The sequence below is a fragment of the Mustelus asterias genome, chromosome 8 (genome assembly GCF_964213995.1).
Source record: "Mustelus asterias chromosome 8, sMusAst1.hap1.1, whole genome shotgun sequence".
In the NCBI taxonomy this organism is placed as follows: Eukaryota; Metazoa; Chordata; class Chondrichthyes; order Carcharhiniformes; family Triakidae; genus Mustelus; species Mustelus asterias.
Window position 1 is genome coordinate 128,938,781 of NC_135808.1, and position 21,415 is coordinate 128,960,195.

General features: G+C 48.6%; 1 protein-coding gene across 1 annotated transcript in view; it reads right to left on the minus strand.

Annotated features, from left to right (window-relative positions):
- adgrl4 (adhesion G protein-coupled receptor L4) overlaps positions 1-19,951 on the minus strand; it is a 151,931-nt gene extending 131,980 nt beyond the window's left edge. The window contains exons 1-2 of the mRNA XM_078218972.1: positions 19,851-19,951; positions 3,457-3,633 (exon numbers count right to left, since the gene is read on the minus strand). Coding sequence (XP_078075098.1) covers positions 3,457-3,633; positions 19,851-19,872 — 199 coding nt within the window. The 5' untranslated portion in view covers positions 19,873-19,951. The remainder of the gene's footprint in view (positions 1-3,456; positions 3,634-19,850) is intronic.
- Positions 19,952-21,415: the final 1,464 nt, after the last annotated feature.

Consider the following 21,415-nt stretch of genomic DNA (forward strand, 5'->3'; position numbering starts at 1 on the left):
TATGAGGAAGCAGTGCTAACTACCGTGCCACCGTGCTGCCCCAAAAAACCAGTCCAAATGTTTAAGTCCAAAACAAGACACGGATCCTTGATAGGTTCATTCACAGCCGAGGGTTGGTACAGTGGCACAGTGGTTAGCATGGCTGCCTCACAGCGCCAGGGACCCGGGTTCAATTCCGGCCTTCGATGACTGTGTAGAGTTTGTATGTTCTCTCCGTGTCTGTGTCGGTTTCTGCCCGGTGCTCCAGTTTCCTCCCACAGTCCAAAGATGTTCAGGTTAGGTGGATTGGCCAAGCTAAATTGCCCCTTAGTGTCAGGGAGACTAGCAGGTTAAATACATGGGGTAAAAGCAATAGGACCTGGATAGGACTATAGTCTGTGCAGACTCGATGGGCTGAATAGCTTCCTTCTGCACTGTAGGGATTCTATGATTCTTAGAGATCTTTGATAACAGGTTAATTCACAACCTTACAAATCTCTGCCTCCTAACTGTTACCCCAAAGTCCCATTTGACTCGCTTTCTGTTTGACTCCAGTCCTTAATCAATCAATGCTCATCATTTGTGTACCTTTAACAACATAATCAACTAACCATTTACAGGAGTGGGATGGGGGAATGGGCTGTGGGCAGGGATGTAGCACACATACTGGGAGTCACATGGCTCACCACTAAGGACTCAGGACCAACTGGCACAGTTGCCAGGCCTAAGACCACTTCCAACATTCAATGCCATTACAATCACTGAATCCCCGCTATCAACATCCTGGGGAGTACCAATGGCCAGAAACTGAACTGGACCATCCATATAAATCCTGTGACTACAAGAGCAGGTCAGGTGTTGGGAATTTTTAAAGTTTATTTGTTAGTGTCACAAGTGGGCTTACATTAACACTGCAATGAAGTTACTGCGAAAATCCCCTAGTCACCACACTCCGGCGCCTGTTCGGGTTACACTGAGGGAGAATTTAGCATGGCCAGTGCACCTAACCAGCACGTCCTTCAGGCCATGGGAGGAAACCGGAGCACCCGGAGGAAACCCACGCAGACACGGGGGGAACGTGCAAACTCCACACAGACTGTGACCCGAGCCGGGAATTGAACCCGGGTCCCTGTCGCTGTGAGGCAGCAGTGCTAACCACTGTGCCACCGTGCTGACCACAGCGCTGTGTGTGTGTACCTACACCAGGTGAACTGCAGCGGTTCAAGAAAGTAGCTCACCATTACCTTCTTAAGGGCAATTAGGGATGGGCAATAAATGCTGTCCTAGCCAGTGATGCCCACATTCCAAGAACAATTTTCTTTTAAGTAGAAATTGCCACAAATGCTGCCAGAGCTACTTCGTTGCGAAGAACATTTCGAATGTGCTTTAATGTGAAAACAGCAGACTTCCTGTGGATTCCGAGCCCTCGCCAGATCAGCCCTTCCTGATACTCAGATCTTTTCAATACTGGTAACAGCCATTGTTCCTGCTTTCAGTCGGAGTCGCAGGGCTTCAATAATCATTGAGCAGGATGGAGACGAGAACAAACACAGTGGGCTGAGGTGCAGGCATCCATCTTGTTGGACGCTGTAAAGTGGGCAAGCTTTAAAGCCCCTATGATATCTGATTCAATCAAAGTCAACGGGGGGAAGGGGTGGCGTACCACTCCGGTTTTCGGGGGGCAAGATTGGGGGCGAGAGCAGTAGTGGTAGCAGGCAGTAAAACCTCTCAGGGTGCCTCCCGGGAGCATTTTGCAGAATAAAGAAGACACTGGGGAAAAAAAAGAGACTCGAGGAAAGCTGACATAAAGGCTTGGCCAAAGAAGAAAGAGTACAGGAACACAAGAACGAGCAGCAGGGGTAGGCCATTTGGCCCCTCGAACCTGCTCTGCCATTCGATAAGATCATGGCTGTTCTGATAGTGGCCTCAACTCCATTTTCCTGTCTGTCCCCCACAACCCCTGATTCCCTTGTCGATAAAAAAATCTGTCGAACTCAGCCTTGAATAGATTCAATAACACAACCTCCACTGCTCGCTGGCGAAGAGAATTCCACAGACTAGGAATCCTCTGAGAGAAAGAAATTCTCCTCAGCTAAATCCTAATTTGTTCTTTGATTGCCCCGTGACAGGCAACATCCTCTCAGTATCCGTCCTGTCACCACCCCCGAGGAGCTTATTTGTTTCAGTAAGATCATCACTCATTCTTCTAATCTTTTTAAAGATTTGGTCACGGGATGTGGGCATCGCTGGCTGGGGCAGCAATTATTGCCCATCTCTAATTGCCTTTGAAGGGGCAGTCAAAGGGTTCACCACATTGCTATGGATCTGGAGTCACACGTAGGCCAGACCAGGTAAGGACGGCAGATTTCCTTCCCTGAAGGACATTAATAAACCAAATGGATTTTTACAACAATCGACAATGGTTTCATGGTCATGATTACACTTTTAATAACAGATTTTTATTGAAATTTCACCATCTGCACTGGTGGGATTTGAACCCGGGACCCCAGAGCATTACTCAGAGAGACAGAACAGAGTGAAGCTGAGAAGCCATATCGGGCACTTCCCCAGTTCCCTCTCCCTGATTTTTTTGATGGGTGCTGACACAATTTAGGGAGCTTATGAAGTTAAACGCCCCCTTAGACTGTCAAGATTCATATCACTGTGAAGCAGAATCAGTGAAGTCCAGCAGAATGCAAGTATCACTGCACTGTCGGGCTGCATGGTGGCACAGTGGTTAGCATTGCTGCCTTCCAGCACCAAGGATCTCAGTTCGATTCCGACCTTGGATCACTGTCTGTGTGGAGTCTTCACGTTCTGCCGTGTCTGCGTGGGTTTCCAAAGGATCATAGAATCATAGAAACCCTACAGTACAGAAAGAGACCATTCGGCCCATCGAGTCTGCACCGACCACAATCCCACCCAGGCCCTACCCCCATATCCCTACATATTTTACCCACTAATCCCTCTAACCTACGCATCCCAGGACACTAAGGGGCAATTTTAGCATGGCCAATCAACCTAACCCGCACATCTTTGGACTGTGGGAGGAAACCGGAGCACCCGGAGGAAACCCACGCAGACACGAGGAGAATGTGCAAACTCCACACAGACAGTGACCCAAGCCGGGAATCGAACCCAGGTCCCTGGAGCTGTGAAGCAGCAGTGCTAACCACTGTGCTACCGTGCCGCCCCATGTGCTGGTTAGGTGTGTTGACCATACTAAATTCTCCCTCAGTGTATCCAAACAGGCGCTGGAGTGTGGCGATTAGGGGGTTTTCACAGTAACTTCATTGCAGTGTTAACATGGGCTTACTTGTGACACTAATAAATAAATTTTCTTCACATTGCAAAAACCACTTGGACTGCACAGGACTGAGTAAATGAGCCCATTACGTTCCATCTCACCGTCAGCCTGCTATTCATGGGCAGTTGAAGCAGTGTAAAATTGTCTTTTCTTAGGGAGTGTTTTCCTACCTTCGCAGTGACGCACTCCATCGCCTGTGAAGCCAGCGTTGCAGTAGCATCCGCGTTGTCCGCCTATCACTGTGCAGGTAGCGTTCGCGTTGCACTCTTTGCTGTTGCAGTTTTTGTTACTGTTCGTGCCAGAACTTAGCGAGAGGGAGCAGAGATCCAGCAGACTGGACAGCCACACTGGAATTGAAAAGGTGAACAAAATTATTGGACAAAAGACACAAAAAAGCAATTGAGACTACCTCATTGAATGTTTTTAAGGCAAGGATAGATAGATTCTTGAACTGTAAAGGAATTAAGGGTTATGGTGAGCGGGCGGGTAAGTGGAGCTGAGTCCACAAAAAGATCAGCCATGATCTTATTGAATGGCGGAGCAGGCTCGAGGGGCCAGATGGCCTACTCCTGCTCCTAGTTCTTATGTTCTTATTTATTTCATTCAGTCCCTACTTCCGGACGATTTATGAGTCCATCCATTTATCCATCTAACCAACTAACCATCCAATCCTCAAGACAATAATGAATAACAAAGGCGGCAAGGTGTCACAGCGCCAGGGACCCGGGTTCAATTCTGGCCTTGAGTCACTATCTATGTGGAGTTTGCATGGTCTCCCCATGTCTGCGTGGGTTTCCTCCGGGTGCTCCGGTTTCCTCCCACAGTTCAAAGATGCGCGGGTTAGGTTAATTGGCCATGCTAAATTGCCCCATAGTATTGGGGGGATTAGCAGGGTAGATATGTGGTTGCGGGATAGGGCCAGGGTGGGATGTTGTTGGTGCAGGCTCAATGGGTCAAATGGCCTCCTTCTGCACTGTAGGGATTCTATGAACATTTCCAAACACAGGACCATAGGGTCAAACTCAATGGCACAGTGGTTAGCATTTCTGCCTCACAGTGCTAGGGACCTGGGTTCAATTCCGGCCTTGGGTCACTGTCTGGGTGGGATTTTCCGGCTGCGCTCGCCCCAAAACGGGAAAATTCCGCCTGAGGTCAACAGATCTTTGCATTGTCCACCTCCCACAACCCCCATCAACCCGCCCCCCCCCCCCCCCCCACCCTCCCACCCCACCTCCCCCGGAGTCCACTATGATTCCCGTAGTGGATGGGATGGAAAAACTCCCCCCCACCTTTCTCCCCATGTCTGCATGGGTTTCCTCCGGGTGCTCCAGTTTCTTCCCACAGTCCAAAGATCTGCGGGTTAGGTGGATCGGCCATGCTAAATGCGTGTGGGTTCCGGGGATAAGGCACAGGAAAGGGCCTGGTTGGGATGTTCTTTTGCAGAGTCAGTGCACACTCGATGGGCGGGATGGCCACTTTAGCGATTCTATGGTTCAATGATAAAGTCTCAATGGATTCTAGCAGCATTATCGACATAGGAAAATTGACATTTCTAAGCTCTCACTTGAGGCTCCACTAGAATTCTGTTTACTGCTCATACAGATCATTAGGAGGCCATTCTGCCCATTCTGCTTGTGCTGACACTTTGAAAGAATGAATCAATTCTGTCTGCTTCTCTGTGATTTATTTTCTTGTTCAAGAGTATATCAAATTCCTTGTTGAATGTTGTATCAAATTAGAATCCACCGCGCTTTTGCGATCAATCTGGTGAATCTCCATTGCACTCTCTCTATGGCTAGTATATCCTTCCTTAAGGAGACCAAAACTGACAGTGTCCCTGGCAGTGTCTCTGGCAGTGCCCCAAAGAAGTGTCCCAGCAGTGCCCACTTGACAGTGCCCCCTGGCAGTGCCCCATTGGCAGTGTCCCCTTGGCAGTGCCCCATTGGCAGTGACCCCTTGGCAGTGCCCCATCAGTGCTAGCGAGATTTAAGTTTGAGTTCTTTCCCGCTCCTGGTGGTGATGTGATCAGGTTCATGTACTTTCTCGGACGAGGGGGCGGGGGACGGGGCGGGGGGGGGGGGGGCGGCATTGCAGGATTTGAGGCCGCGGCTAACAGTACTGCTAGATCGTGGCCAATGTTAAATTCCATCTTGTTAAAACGACCTTCCCCAAAGACTCCTTTAAAACAGGATTATTAATTAGCCTTTTCTCATTGCACAATACTAGATCTAAAATAACCCATTCTCTATCTGGCTCCTCAACAGATTGTTCTAGGTAACCATCACATAGACACTCCAGCAATTCATCCTCCTTAGCATTGGTGTGAACTAAGTTTACTCAGTCTACTTGTAGATTGAGGTTCCTGATGATTAATAAGAACATAAGAACTTGGAGCAGGAGTAGGCCATCTGGCCCCTTGAGTCTGCTCCGCCATTCAATAAGATCATGGCTGATCTTTTTGTGGACTCAGCTCCACTTACCCGCCCGCTCACCTAACTCTTAATTCCTTTACTGTTCAAAAATGTATCTACCCTTGCCTTAAAAACATTCAATGAGGTAGCCTCGACTGCTCCAGTGGGCAGGGAATTCCACAGATCCACAACCCTTTGGGTGAAGAAGTTCCTCCTCAACTCAGTCCTAAATCTGCTTCCATTGTTACCTTTTTTACACGCACCTCTGATACCTTGATTTATACTGTGCTTCTCACCACTATTTGTGGCCCGATAAACAACTTGCGCCAAAGTTTGCTGCTCCTTGCTGTTTCTTAGCTCCACTCAAACTGGTTCTACACCTTGAGATCACAGATTCACAAAATACTACGGTGCAAAAGGTTGGTCCATCGAGTCTGCACTGACGCATGAAAGACCCTGGCCTGCCCATCTAATCCCACTTGCCAGCACTTGGCTCATAGCCTTGAATGTTATGGTGTGCCAAGTACACATCCAGGTACTTTTTAAAGGATGTGAGGCATCCCGCCTCCACCACCCTCCCAGGGAGTGCATTCCAGACCGTCACTTCTGGGTAAAAAGTTTTTCCTCAAGTCCTCCCTAAACCTCCCACCCCTCACTTTTAACTTGTGTCCCCTCGTAACCAACCCTTCAACTAAGGGGAACAGCTGCTCCCTATCCACCCTGTCCATGCCCCTCATAATCTTGAACACCTCGATCAGGTCGCCCCTCAGTCTTCTCTGCTCCAGAGAAAACAACCCAAGCCTATCCAATCTCTCTTTATAACATAAATGTTCCATCCCAGGCAGCATCCCGGTGAGTCTCCTCTACACCTCTTCCAGTGCGATCACACCCTTAAGATAAAAGTTAAATACCGCGGAAACAATCAAAGAAAATGGTGGAAAATCTCAGCAGGTCTGACACAGGTAAGAAGTCTCACAACACCAATCTAACGCCGGCACCTCCACATCATGGCTGCCACCGACACCGCAAACCGTCGGCTCAAACTGGAGAGCATCTCTAAACCGCCGTCCAACGCCGGCATCTCCACAATCATAACACCTGTGGAGAGAGAGTGGAGCCAATGACCAGAATTTTACCGCTACGCCTGCCCTGGAATCGGGGCACACGTGGCTCACAGAACGGCATTCTCCATTGGCCTTGGGCGGGAACTTATGACCCTCGGGCAGGTGAGGCGGTAAAATTTTGAGTCTAGATGACCTAGCTCTGACGAAGGGTCATCCAGACTCGAAACGTTGGCTCTATTTATTCTCTCTCTCCACAGATGCTATCAGACCTGCTGAGATTTTCCAGCATTTTCTGTGTTTGTGTTTTGGTTCTATATCCTGACCTTCTGATCCAGGATCCCGTCTCACTGAAGCGCTGATCTCATCCTTTGCTAACAGTGTAACACCAACTCCTTTTCCTTTCTGCCTACCCTTCCTGAATGCCAAATACTTTGAACTTTGAGTTCCCAGCCTTAATCAGCCTGGAGTCACATCTTGGCAATGGCGATGAGGTCATGCCTATTTTCTTCAATTTGTGCCGTCAATTCATCGACATTGTTGCAAATGCGGTGTGAATTCAGTCTGAGTGCCTCTAAATTCTGTCTTATTATTTTAACAATCCCTAGCCTTATCTACAGGCGGACTCTGATGTGGTACACTTTGTCCCTTCCTGTCACATTCTGATAACCATTTCTCTTACTGCGCTCTCTCTCTCTCTCACTTTAGTTTATCGCATCTTCTCTCACCCCCACTATTTATTTCAAAGCCCCAGTTGTGCGTCTCGCTAGAATACTAGCCCCAGCACGATTGAGATGAAGACCGTTCCAATGGTGCAGATCTCACTGTCACAGAATCGCAGAATACTACAGTGCAGAAGAGGCCCCTTCGGCCCATTGAGTCTGCACCAACATTGACCTGCCCACCAAATCCCACTTGCCAGCACTTGGCCCATAGCCTTGAATGTTATGATGTGCCAAGTGCTCATCCAGGTACTTTTTAAAGGATGTGAGGCCTCCACCACCCTCCCAGGCAGCGCATTCCAGACCGTCACCACCCTCTGAGTAAAATACTGATGCCAGTGCCCCAGGAATCGAAACCCATTCCACCCACACCAATTTCTGAGCCACACGTTTAACTCTCTAATCTTATTCACCCGATGCCAATTTGCTCATGGCTCAGGTAAATATCCAGAGGTTATTACGTATGGGGTTCTGCTTTATTAATTTACCCCCTCACACACACACACACACACACAGAACCTTCTTCCTAGTCCTACTCATGGCATTGATACCTATGTGGAACAGGGCCACATCCCCAACACACTGTAGGTGGCACAGTGGTTAGCACTGCTGCCTCACAGCACCAGGGACCGCCCACCCCCCCTGCCCCCACACACACCCGCCCCCACACACACCCACCCTCACACACCAGGCCCCGCCCCTAGCCCCCTATAGGCCCTGCCTCCTTGGGACTGCCCCATGTTCGATTCATGGTTTGGGTCACTGTCTGTGTGGAGTTTGCACATTCTCCCCGTGTCTGCGTGGGTTTCCTCCGTGTGCTCCGGTTTCCTCCCACAGCCTGAAAGACACGCTGGTTAGGGTGCATTGGCCTGAACAGGTGCCGGACTATGGCAACTCGGGGAATTTCACAGTAACTTCATTGCAGTGTTAATGTAAGCCTTACTTGTGACTGATAAATAAACTTAAAAAACTTTACTTTAACTCCTCTTCAGCTCAGAGCAGATGTCCCGAACCGTGGCACTGTGCAGGCAACACAGCCTCCAGGACTCGCTCCCAGCCGTCTGTCCCCCCTCTCCCAGCGCTGGATTTCTGGCGGTGTTAGCTCCATGCTGGAAATCCGCGGGGCGGTGCATAAATTATTTAAATAGGCCTTAACATATATTTTAAATATAATTAGCGGGCCCGCGACTAAAATCTCCGGGTCTGCCCAGGCCCCCCTCCCCCCGCCCTATCTCCGTGACCCTGCACATTCACCATGGCTAATCCGGGCCTGCTCGCCTCCCCCACCCCCCCCAACCAGGAGTCTTTCACTCCAGGTGGGTTTACAGTAGCTCCCCACTTTCATGGAACAGGTGACCCGACCCCGCTGGAGTGAATTGGGACACCCCAGAGGGTGGGGGAGTGCACCCTGGGCATTGGCACCTTAGCAGTGCCAGCCTGTGCCCCCTGACTCTGTCCCGGGGCGGAGTACCAATGCCCAGGGGGGACCTTGGCACTGTCCACCGGGCCTGGGGCTCTCCCAAAGGGGCAGGGCCTATCGGGGACTAGGGGGCGAGGCCTGGTGAGTGGGGGTGGGTGTGGGGGGGTGGGGGTCCCACTCTCACGCTGCAGATCGGATGATTGGGGGATGAAGGGAGGCCAGTGATCGGGAATGTCCATCGGGGTGAGGTGGGGGTGGAGGCTCAGCCTGCTGGGAGTGCCAGAGATGCCGGGGGGGGTGGGGGGAGGGGGGGGGGGTGCGGGAAGGTAAGTTTCAGGGGGGTGTGATAGGCGGGGGGTTGGGACGTTGGAGACCGGGGCTACCCGGGAGGGTGGGTGAGAATGTTCGAGGGGCCAGCTGATTGAGCCGTGGGTGGGAGCGGTGAGAGGGCTGGGGTTGCGGAGGTCACGGATCTGGCCAGCAAGCGGGAGGCTGGCAGACAGGAGCCACTGCGTTTGCACCGATCTCGGTGCTGACAGAACGGCGCACGCGCAGTGGCTCACTCAGCGCTGTGCTGCCAGCTTCCTGTCTGGAAATAGACTACTGCCTCTGAACTCTGGGATGCATCACACTGGTGCACTCTGCAGTGCACAGTGTGTCGGGGATTCTTCTCTGAAAAAAAAGCATGAATTACTCCAGTTTTCATGCAAATTGGACACTTTATTTTTGGGAGAATTTCTTCTTGTTGGGAGGAACATTGAAGAAAGCTTGCCGGAGCTTTCTGTGTGCGTGGATTACTTCAAAAGTAACTGACTCACTGTAAAGCACTTTGAAATGTCCAGTCACCCTGAATAGTGATATAGAAATGTACAATCTATTTTTTTTCCAGTGCAAGAACACTGAAGTCAGTTGGTGTGTCCCAAGGACTCTATTCAGCACTGGTCAAGTGATGCAACTTAACTCAACTTAGCTCTGGTTTCCTCCCACAGTCTGAAAGATGTGTTGGTTAAGTGGATTGGCCATGCTAAATTTCCCTTCTCCAAGTGAGCCACCTGAATTGAGACTATTGCAGAACGTGCCCAGTCCTCAGCATTCAATCTTGTTTTCATCCCGTTTTCTTTTTTCCAATCATTATCATAATTCCTAGCGGTGAATTGGAGTGAATCCAGGGGCCCCCGCCCAGCCCAGTGGTTGGGATATTAATTTAGGAGAGTGAATTAAAACCACTGAGAGAAATAAAACTCCGGCAATGAGGAAGACAGATGTGCTTTGAAATGATGGCAAACACCCAGTGTACAGGAACAGAAATGTTTCAGAAAAACAGGAAGAGGTTCCAAAGTAGCCAACACCTTCTCCGTAGATCAAGCCCTCTTGATCATGACATCCTTTACTCCCTTTGCTTTCCAGAAATATTCGGAATTGTTTGTTGAAAACAGTCTGTTTCAATGTCCTTCCTGCTAATCCATTCCAAAATTCTGTTAATCTTTCAGAGGAAAGTTTCTGTTTTCAACTTTTGTAGGTGGCATGGTGGCACAGTGATTAGCGCTGCTGCATCACAGCGCCAGGGACCCGGGTTCGATTCCAGCCATGGGTGACTGTCTGTGCGGAGTTTGCATGTTCTTCTGTCTGCATGGGTTTCTTCTGGATGCTCCAGTTTCCTCCCATAGCCCGAAAGACGTGCTGGTTAGGTGGATTGGCCATGCTAAATTGCCCCTTAATGTCTCAAGATGTATAGGTTAGGGATATTAGCAGGGTAAATGTGTAGGGTTATGGGAATAAGGCCTGGATAAAATGCTCTTTCGGAGAGTTGGTGTGGAATCAATGGGCTGAATGGCCTCCTTCTGTACTGCAGGGATTCTATGAGATGCCTCACTTTTTTTAGCCCAACTCCTTTAGGATTTAAACCCTTTTGGGATATGGAACACTTTGGCTGGATGATTGTCATGAATTTCTTTCTGAAACTTACAGATTTCAATCCAACCACCAAGATCTCCAGTTTATTCCAAAGAATTTCCCTTGTTATTATAAGAACATAAGAACTAGGAGCAGGAGTAGGCCATCTGGCCCCTCAAGCCTGCTCCGCCATTCAATAAGATCATGGCTGATCTTTTTGGGGACTCAGCTCCACTTACCTGCCCGCTCACCATAACCCTTATTTCCTTTACTGTTCAAAAATGTATCTATCCTTGCCTTAAAAACATTCAATGAGGAAGCCTCAACTGCTTCACTGGGCAGAGAATTCCACAGATCCACAACCCTTTGTGTGAAGAAGTTCCTCCTCAACTCAGTCCTAAATCTGCTCCCCCTTATTTTGAGGCTATGCCCCCTAGTTCTAGTTTCACCCGCCAGTGGAAACAACTTCCCTGCTTCTATCTTATCTTTTCCCTTCATAATCTTATATGTTTCTATAAGGTCTCCCCTCATTCTTCTGAATTCCAATGAGTATAGCCCCAGTGTGTACATATATTATGGATATGTAATCGAGATACGTAAGAAAGAAAGGAGTTTTTGTAGCGCCATTCTCGTCCCCAGGCTGCCACAATGCTTTTTACAAATAATTAATTACAAATAGTTTTGAAACATTGTGACTGTTTGAATACAGGAATTGCTGCAGAGTCAATTTGCACATAGTAATATCTCACAAGCTGCAATGCTGATCAGATAATATGTACTGTTGACTGAGGAATAAATATTGGTCAGGGCAGTGGGGAGAATTCTCCTGTTCTCTGCAACAGTGTCATGGAATCTTTTATATCCACCAGAGAGGGCAGATGAACCTTATGTCAGGGTGGCATGGTGGCACAGTGGTTAGCACTGCTGCCTCACAGTGTCAGGGACCCAGGTCCGATTCCGGCCTTGGGTCACTGTCAGTGTGGAGTTTGCACGTTCTCCCCGTGTCTGTGTGGGTTTCCTCCGGGTGCTCCGGTTTCCTCCAACAGTCTGAAAGATGTGCAGGTTATGTTGATTGGCCATGCCAAATTGCTGCTCAGTGCCCAAGATGTGTAGGTTAGGGGATTGGCGGGGTAAATACTTGGGGATTATGGGAAAGAGCCTCAGTGGGATGCTCTGTCAGAGAGTTGGTGCAGGCTTGATGGGCTGAATGGCCTCCTTCTGCACTGCAGGGATTCTATGATTTTAATGCCACGACAAATGTTGGCACCCACGATTATGCACCTCTACCTGCAGAGACACTACATTGTAAGGAGTCTAACAACACCAGGTTAAAGTCCAACAGGTTTATTTGGTAGCAAACACCAGTAGCTTTCGGAGCGCTGCTCCTTCATCAGGTGAGTGGGAGCTCTATTCACAAGCAGGGCATATAAAAACACAAACTCAATTTACAAAATAATGGTTGCAATGCGAGTCTTTACAGGTAATCAAGTCTGAAAGGTACAGACAATGTGAGTGGAGAGAGCGTTATGCACAGGTTAAAGAGATGTGTATTGTCTCTAGACAGGACAGTTAGTGAGATTTTGCAAGCCCAGGCAAGTCGTGGGGGTTACAGATAGTGTGACATGAACCCAAGATCCCGGTTGAGGCCGTCCTCATGTGTGCCGAACTTGGCTATCAGTTTCTGCTCAGCGACTCTGCGTTGTCGTGTGTTGTGAAGGCCGCCTTGGAGAATGCTTACCCGAAGATCAGAGGTCGAATGCCCATGACCGCTGAAGTGTTCCCCAACACGAAGAGAACACTTTTGCCTGGTGATTGTCGAGCGGTGTTCATTCATCCGTTGTCGTAGCGTCTGCATGATCTCGCCAATGTACCATGCCTCGGGACATCTTTTCCTGCAGCGTATCAGGTAGACAACGTTGGCTGAGTTGCAAGAGTATGTACCGTGTACCTGGTGGATGGTGTTCTCACGTGAGATGATGGCATCTGTGTCGATGATCCAGCACGTCTTGCAGAGGATGCTGTGACAGGGTTGTGTGGTGTCGTGGTCACTGTTCTCCTGAAGGCTGGGTAGTTTGCTATGGACAATTGTCTATTTGAGGTTGTGCGGTTGCTTGAAGGCAAGAAGTGGGGGTGTGGGGATGGCCTTGCGAGATGTTCATCTTCATCAATGACATGTTGAAGGCTCTGGAAAAGATGTCATAGCTTCTCCGCTCCGGGGAAGTACTGGATGACGAAGGGTACTCTGTCCATCGTGTACCGTGTTTGTCTTCTGAGCATGTTGGTGTGGTTTTTCGCTGTGGCACGTCAGAACTGTCGATCGATGAGTCGAGCGCCATATCCTGTTCTTAGGAGGGAATCTTTCAGCGTCTGGAGGTGTCTGTTGCGCTCCTCCTCATCCGAGCAGATCCTGTGTATACGGAGGGTTTGTCCGTAGGGGATGGCTTCTTTAACGTATGTCGGGTGGAAGCTGGAGAAGTGGAGCATCGTGAGGTTATCCGTGGGCTTGCGGTACAGTGAGGTGCTGAGGTGACCGTCCTTAATTGAGATGCGTGTGCCCAAGAATGCAACCGATTCCGGAGAGTAGTCCATGGTGAGTCTGACGGTGGGATGGAACTTGTTGATGTCATCATATAGTTGTTTCAGTGATTGTTCACCATGAGTCCAAAGGAAGAAAATGTCATCGATGTATCTAGTGTGTAGCATCGGTTGATAGCCAACGTTGTCTAGCTGATACGCTGCAGGAAAGGATGTCCCAAGGCATGGTATATTGGGGAGGCCATGCAGACGCTACGACAACGGATGAATGAACACCGCTCGACAATCACCAGGCAAGAGTGTTCGCTACCTGTTGGGGAACACTTCAGCGGTCACGGGCATTCGGCCTCTGATCTTCGGGTAAGCGTTCTCCAAGGCAGCCTTCACGACACACAACAACGCAGAGTCGCTGAACAGAGACTGATAGCCAAGTTCCGCACACATGAGAACAGCCTGAACCGGGATCTCGGGTTCATGTCACACTACCTGTAACCCCCACGACTTGCCTGGGCTTGCAAAATCTCACTAACTGTCCTGTCTGGAGACAATACAAATCTTTTTAACCTGTGCTTAACGCTCTCTTCACTCACATTGTCTGTACCTTTAAGACTTGATTACCTGTAAAGACTCGAATTCCAGCCATTATTTTGTAAATTGAGTTTGTGTCTTTATATGCCCTGTTTGTGAACAGAACTCCCACTTACCTGACGAAGGGGCAGCGCTCCGAAAGCTAGTGGCTTTTGCTACCAAATAAATCTGTTGGACTTTAACCTGGTGTTGTGAGACTTCTTACTAACTTTACATTCAGCAGTGCACAGTACTGAGCAGTGGCAGAATGGTTGTTAATGCATCATCCATCATCCATGCAGTTCCAAGTTGTGTGATAAGCCTAACGAAATGGTAGGAAGGGGGTTATTTATTGCACAATGATGTGACTGGAGCCCATACCCTTGGATTAGTTTAAAAGTTTAAAGTTTATTTATTAGTGTCACAAGTTGGCTTACACTAACACTGCAATGAGGTTGCTGTGAAAACCCTGTTCGGGTACACTGAGGGAGAATTTACCATGGCCAATGCACCTAACCAGCACATCTTTCGGACAGTGGGAGGAAACCGGATCCCCTGGAGGAAATCCATGCAGAGACAGGGAGAATGTGCAGATTGCACCCAGACAGTGACCCAATCAGGGAATCGAACCTGGGTCCCTGGTGCTGTGAGGCAGCAGTGCTAACCACTGTGCCGCCATGCCGCCCAAATATCAGCCCAAATTTCCCAAGGTCCACATCACAGACTAATGAGATAAGAGCCAATAGAGTGTCGCACCTTATCTTACCCCATAGTCTTTCCCATCCGATGCATTGTTTCATTGAAGTGCAGTTGCTGTTGCAATGTCAGAAACAATCTATGAACAGCAAGCCCCCACAAACAGCAATATGATAAACGATCAAATAACGTTTTTTGGTTTTGCCTGATGGCATTCACCTGCTGAAGGAGCAGCACTCCGAAAGCTCGTGCTACCAAATAAACCTGCTGGACTTTAACCTGGTGTTGTGAGACTAATTATCCTCAGGACAGCAATGGCCTCGTTTACAGCCAGCTAGACACAGCTTTGCACCATTGTCTTTTTTAGTGATATTGGTTGAAGGATAAATCGAACATAGAACATAGAACAGTACAGCACAGAACAGGCCCTTCGGCCCATGATGTTGTGCCAAGCTTTGTCTGAAACCCAGATCAAGCTATTTCCTCCCGATCATCCCGAAGTACTCCATGTGCCTATCCAATAGCTTCTTAAATGTTCCTAAAGTTTCTGACTCCACTATTCCTGCAGGCAGTCCATTCCACGCCCCAACCACTCTCTGAGTAAAAAACCTACCTCGGACATCCTTCCTATATCTCCCACCATGAACCCTATAGTTATGCCCCCTAGTTACCGCTCCATTCACCTGAGGAAATAGTCTTTGAACGTTCACTCTATCTATCCCCCTCATCATCTTATAAACCTCTATCAAGTCTCCTCTCAACCTCCTCCGCTCCAAAGAGAAAAGCCCAAGTTCCCTCAACCTTTCCTCATAAGACCTACCCTCCAAACCAGGCAGCATCCTGGTAAATCTCCTTTGCACTCTTTCCAGTGTCTCCACATCTTTCTTGTAGTGAGGTGACCAGAACTGCACACAATATTCCAAATGTGGTCTCACCAAGGTCCTGTACAGTTGCAGCATAACCCCACGGCTCTTAAACTCAAACCCCCTGTTAATGAACGCCAACACACTATAGGCCTTCTTCACGGCTCTATCCACTTGTGTGGCAACCTTCAGAGATCTGTGGATATGAACCCCAAGATCTCTCTGTTCCTCCACATTCTTCAGAACCCTACCTTTGACCCTGTAATCCACATTTAAATTTGTCCTACCAAAATGAATAAATATTGGCCATTTCATTGGAATGGTGGCAGTTCTGGCAGTGCAGCCCTCCCTCAGTTCAGTGCTGATGGTCTGAGTGCAGCAAACCCACACATTAACTTCACATCATTGATCATGCTCAAAATATTCAAACTGATTCGCACACTGAATTGCTTCTGGAAGTGTCTTGACTGCATATTTTTCGGTAATGTAACTGATAAATCTGTTTTATTACCTGATCACTAGATTTTAACTCGAGGAAGCTCCATGGCAGCACTCTGGTGAGCACTGCTGCCTCACAGCGCCAGGGACCCGGATCATTTACTAACCAACTCAAGAACAGCTTCTTCCCCGCTGCCATCAGACTTTTGAATGGACCTACCTTATGTTAAGTTGATCTTTGTCTACACTCTAGCTATGACTGTAACACTGCATCTGTGCACTGTGGCCCCGTGGTTAGCACTGCTCCCTCATGGCGCCAGGGACCCGGGTTCAATTCCGGCTTGGGTCACTGTCTGTGTGGAGTCTGCACATTCTCCCCGTGTCTGTGTGGGTTTCCTCCGGGTGCTCCAGTTTCCTCCCACAGTCTGAAAGACGTGCTGGTTAGGTGGTTTGGCCATGCTAAATTCTGTCTCAGCGTACCCGAACAGGCGCCGGAGTGTGGCGGCTAAGGGATTTTCACAGTAAGTTAATTGCAGTGTTAACACAAGTGATAGAACTTAAAAGCAAAGATATGTAAACCAGGTGAATTAGCCTTGAGAAATGCGCAGCGTTTCAGGGATAGAGCAGAGGGGAGGTCTTGGGTGGGATACTCTTTCGAAGAGTTGGTGCAGACTCGATGGGCCAGATGGCCTTCTCTGCACTGTAGGGATTCTATGGTGCATTGTTATTCTTGTTGAAGCAGGCCTCACCATGGAGGAGAGCTTTCCTTTAATCACTGGTGACATTGTAAACATGATGGGAGGATTTCCTGCTATTCTGTTTTCCAGCAAAACAGTAAAACCATGCTTCCAGAATTGCTCTGTGGCTTTACTGAGAATCATACTACTTAGAAGAGGGCCATTGTGCCGGTACTGACTCTTTGAAAGAGCTAACAAATGTTTGTTCTCTATAGTTCATAGAATCGTAGAATCTCTACAGTGCAGAAGCAGGCCATTCGACCCATCGAGCCTGCAACTACAATCACAACTAGGCCCAATCTGTAACTCCACATATTTATCCTACTAATCCCCCGACACTAAGGGGCAATTTAGCATGGTCAATCCACCTAACCCACACATCTTTGGACTGTGGGAAGAAACCAGAGCACCCGGAGGAAACCCACACAGACACGGGGAGATCCTGCAAACTCCACACAGACAGTCACCAGAGTCATAGAATCCCTACAGTGCGGAAGGAGGCCATTCGGCCCATCGAGTCTACACCAACCGCAATCCCACCCTAGCCCTATCCCCACAACCCCATGCATCTACCCTCGCTGGTTCCCCCGACACCAAGGGGCAATTTAGCATGGTCAATTCGCCTAACCCACACATCCTTGGAATTGAGGTTGGAATTGAACCTGGGGTATGGGTGCTGCGAGGCAGCAGTGCTAACCACTGTGCCACCGTGCCATCTTTATTTTTCCTTTGTCAATTCCCCATCCAATCCAATTTTGAAAGTTATTGTTGAACCTGCTGCCAGCTGTATTCTGATTGGAACAATTGTCATCATGTCCCCCCTATGGGTCTTTGCCAATTACCTTAAATCTAAGTTGCTTTGTTCTCTGTTCACCACCATATCACATTTCCACTCCATCTGACGAAGGAGCAGCGCTCCGAAAGCTAATGGTATTTGCTACCAAATAAACCTGTTGGGCGGCACGGTAGCACAGTGGTTAGCACTGCTGCTTCACAGCTCCAGGGACCTGGGTTTGATTCCTGGCTTGGGTCACTGTCTGTGTGGAGTTTGCACGTTCTCCTTGTGTCTGCGTGGGTTTCCTCCGGGTGCTCCGGTTTCCTCCCACAGTCCAAAGATATGCGGGTTAGGTTGATTGGCCATGCTAAAAAATTGCCCTTAGTGTCCTGAGATGCGTAGGTTAGAGGGATTAGTGGGTAAAATATGTAGGGATGTAGGGGTAGGGCCTGGGTGGGATTGTGGTCGGTGCAGACTCGATGGGCCGAATGGCCTCTTTCTGTACTGTAGGGTTTCTATGATTCTTGGACTTTAACCTGGTGTTGTTAAAACTCTTACTGTGACCACCATATCTGCCAGTGGAAAGAAATCCTCTTTATTTACTTCATCTAAACTCCTCATCATTTTAAATCTAGTAAACTTTTATTTAATCTAACTTTAACTCCCATCCCACCTGTGTTCTAACAATCCGAGCAATTTAAACAGCAAAAGTAGAAAATCTTCGCACTGTTTACCATGCCACACACACTTAGCGGTCAGTGGAGGTCTGTCATCCGCGCGCTTGCTTTCGAGGTTGACACATTAACAGAATATTACACGAGCTTTACTTTGCATCGTGTCATTAACTGATGGATCAAACCCTCAGCAAAATCCACAGCTACATGAAATTACTGCCCTTCAGACAGTTCCAGTGACATTTTCCACCTGTTAATGCAGAGCAAGGGAAGACACCCAGCATTCAACCAAACCTTGACAATGTTTTAAGACAGACCAGCGATGATTAAAACAACCACTTGTGTTCAAATAGCACATTTAACGTGGGCGGTTTTCAGGAGTTTGGTGGCTGGCGGCAGTCATAGAATCATAGAATCCCTATTGTGCAGAAGTAGACCATTCGGCCAATCGAGTCTGCACTGACCACAATCCCACCCAGGCTCTATCCCCATAACCCCACATATTTACCCTGCTAATCCCCCTGACACTAGGGTCAATTTGAAATGGCCAATCAACCTAACCCGCACACCTTTGGAGTGTGGTTAGCATTACCTCCTCATGGTGCCAGGGACCCGGGTTCGATTCCGGCCTCGGGTCACTGTCTGTGTGGAGTTTGCAGGTTCTCCTCATGTCTGCGTGGGTTTCCTCTGGGTGCTCCGGTTTCCTCCCACACTCCAAAGATGTGTGGGTTAGGTGCATTGGCCATGCTAAATTGCCCGTTAGTGTCCAGGATGCTTAGTTAGAGGGATTAGTGGGGTAAATGTGTGAGGTTATGGGGATAGGGCCTGAATGAGATTGTTGTTGGTTCAGACTCGATGGACTGAATGGCCTCCTTCTGCACCACAGGGATTCCATGATTCTATGAGTTTTCACGAACAAAGTTTGACATAAGGAGGTATCAAAGAATCATAGAATCCCTACAGTGCAGAAGGAGGCCATTCGGCCCATCGAGTCTGCACCGACCACAAACCCACCCAGGCCCTATCCCCGTAACCCCCATGTAATCCCCCTGACACTAAGGGGCAATCCCACTCAGACCTGTCCTCCGTAACCCAAGTATTTACCCCGCTAATCCCCTTAACCTACACATCTTGGGACACTAAGGGGCAATATATCAGAACAGGAGACCAACAGCTTGGTTGAAGAGGTGGATTTTAAGGAATGTCTTAAAGGAGGAGATAGAGGTTAAGTGAGAGATGGAGAAGTTTACTGTTGGAATTCCACACTCTATAGGGTGCCTCTGCCAGTGGTGGAGCGATCAAAAAATACATAGGTATCTAACATTTAGTCCAACAGGTTTAATTGGTATCACAAGCTTTCAGAGTGCTGCTCCTTCATCAGGTGAGTGCCCGGAGTGACTCTGAAAGGAGCAGTGCTCTGAAAGTTCGTGATTCCAAATAAACCTGTTGGACTTTAACCTGGTGTTATGAGACTTCTTACTGTGCCCACCCCAGTCCAACGCCGGCAACTCCACATCATAACATTTAACCGTGACTCACCTGATGAAGGGGCAGCGCTCTGAAAGCTCGTGCTACCAAATAAACCTGTTGGACTTGAACCTGGTGTTGTGAGACTTCTTACTGTAACATTTAGTCAGCATGGGATTGTGTGCTAAATAAAGGAACCGAGCTCTTACATTTACATTTCCTCACTTTTTGCGAGCCTAAATAACAACAATGCTCATCAAAGACAGTTGCCAGAAGCTTTTTCCATGGAAACTTTGCTCACTTACCGCACAGTAAAATGAATTTCATGGAGCCTGTCGTTTTCAGCCTGCTCGGTGATGTCGGGATGTTTAGACCCAACTCCCTTACACTGAGGCACTCAATTTCCCGACACAGCGCTTTCCTGTTCCTGACCTAAGGAGCTGAGATCATCACGTCCTGCCCGGATCTCGCATTCCCCAGCAGCCAGGATGGGCTAAAGCACTTGCCCGTCATTGGGGAAAACAAAACGAGCAAGCGGCATCGGAAAGAAATGAAAATAACATTCAAAAACAATAAGGATGGCGAAGCGCTATAAACGACAAAGCATTTTAACAGCTAAGGATTGATGTGTGTGCTCGGAGCAGTCAAACACCTCAGGCAAGATTTATGTCCCGCTTTATTAGCAGCATTGACATATTCCGAGGGACTCTCTGTAAATATTTCAATGCTCCTGGGGTCCACAAGCAAATAGCGCCGCACTTCTGAGGATCACCCGTAAATATTAAAACACCTTGCGGGGATCCCTTGTAGATGACCTATTCCTGGGAGCTTCCTGTAGATATTGACATGCTTCTGGTTTCCTTTATACACCTAAATACAAATCTAGGGACCCCTGGAAATATTGGACCAGATCTTTCGATGCCAACATTGGTGAATGTTGGGAAATTGGCGCTGTTTTGCTTTAGGGCCCATTGGAATCCCAGATGTGTTTTTTACCCTGTTCGGGTAAGCTGAGGGAGAATTTAGCATGGCCAGTGCACCTGACATGCACATCTTTGGACTGTGGGAGGAAACCGGAGCACTCAGACGCAACCCACGCAGACACAGGGAGAATGTGTAAACTCCGCACAGGGAGTGACCCAAGCCGGGAATCGAACCTGGGTCCCTAGCCCTGTGAGGCAACAGTGCTAACCACTGTGCCACCGTGTGATCCACTTTAAGTCCCGGTTCCTGAATGCCTCAATTTTAGAATTCCCATCCTTGCTTTCCGATCCCGCCAATGGTTTTGTCCCTCCTTCCTTCCCTCCCTAATCTCCATCAGTTTCATAATCTCCATCAGTTTCCCTCCCACCCTCCCTCCCTCCATAATCTCCATCAGTAACCCAAGCCGGGAATCGAACCCAGGTCCCTCGTGCTGTGAGGCAGCAGTGTTAACCACTGTGCCACCGTGCCACCCATTCATTCATGGGGCATGGACATCGCTGGCTGGGCCAGCATTTATTGCCCATCCCTAGTTGCCCTTGGAGGGCAGTTGAGAGTCAACCACATTGCTGTGGCTCTGGAGTCACATGTAGGCCAGGCCAGGTAAGGATGGCAGATTTCCTTCCCTAAAGGACATTAGTGAACCAGATGAGTTTTTCCGACAATCGACAATGGTTTCATGGTCATCAGTAGATTCTTAATTCCAGATATTTTTTATTGAATTCAAATTCCACCATCTGCCATGGCGGGATTCGAACCCGGGTCCCCAGAACATGAGCTGAGTTTCTGGATTAATAGTCTCGCGATAATACCATCAGCCATCGCCTCCCCCAGGAAATTACAATCTCTGATGGACTCGTACTGAAACATCATGACAAGAATATCTCCA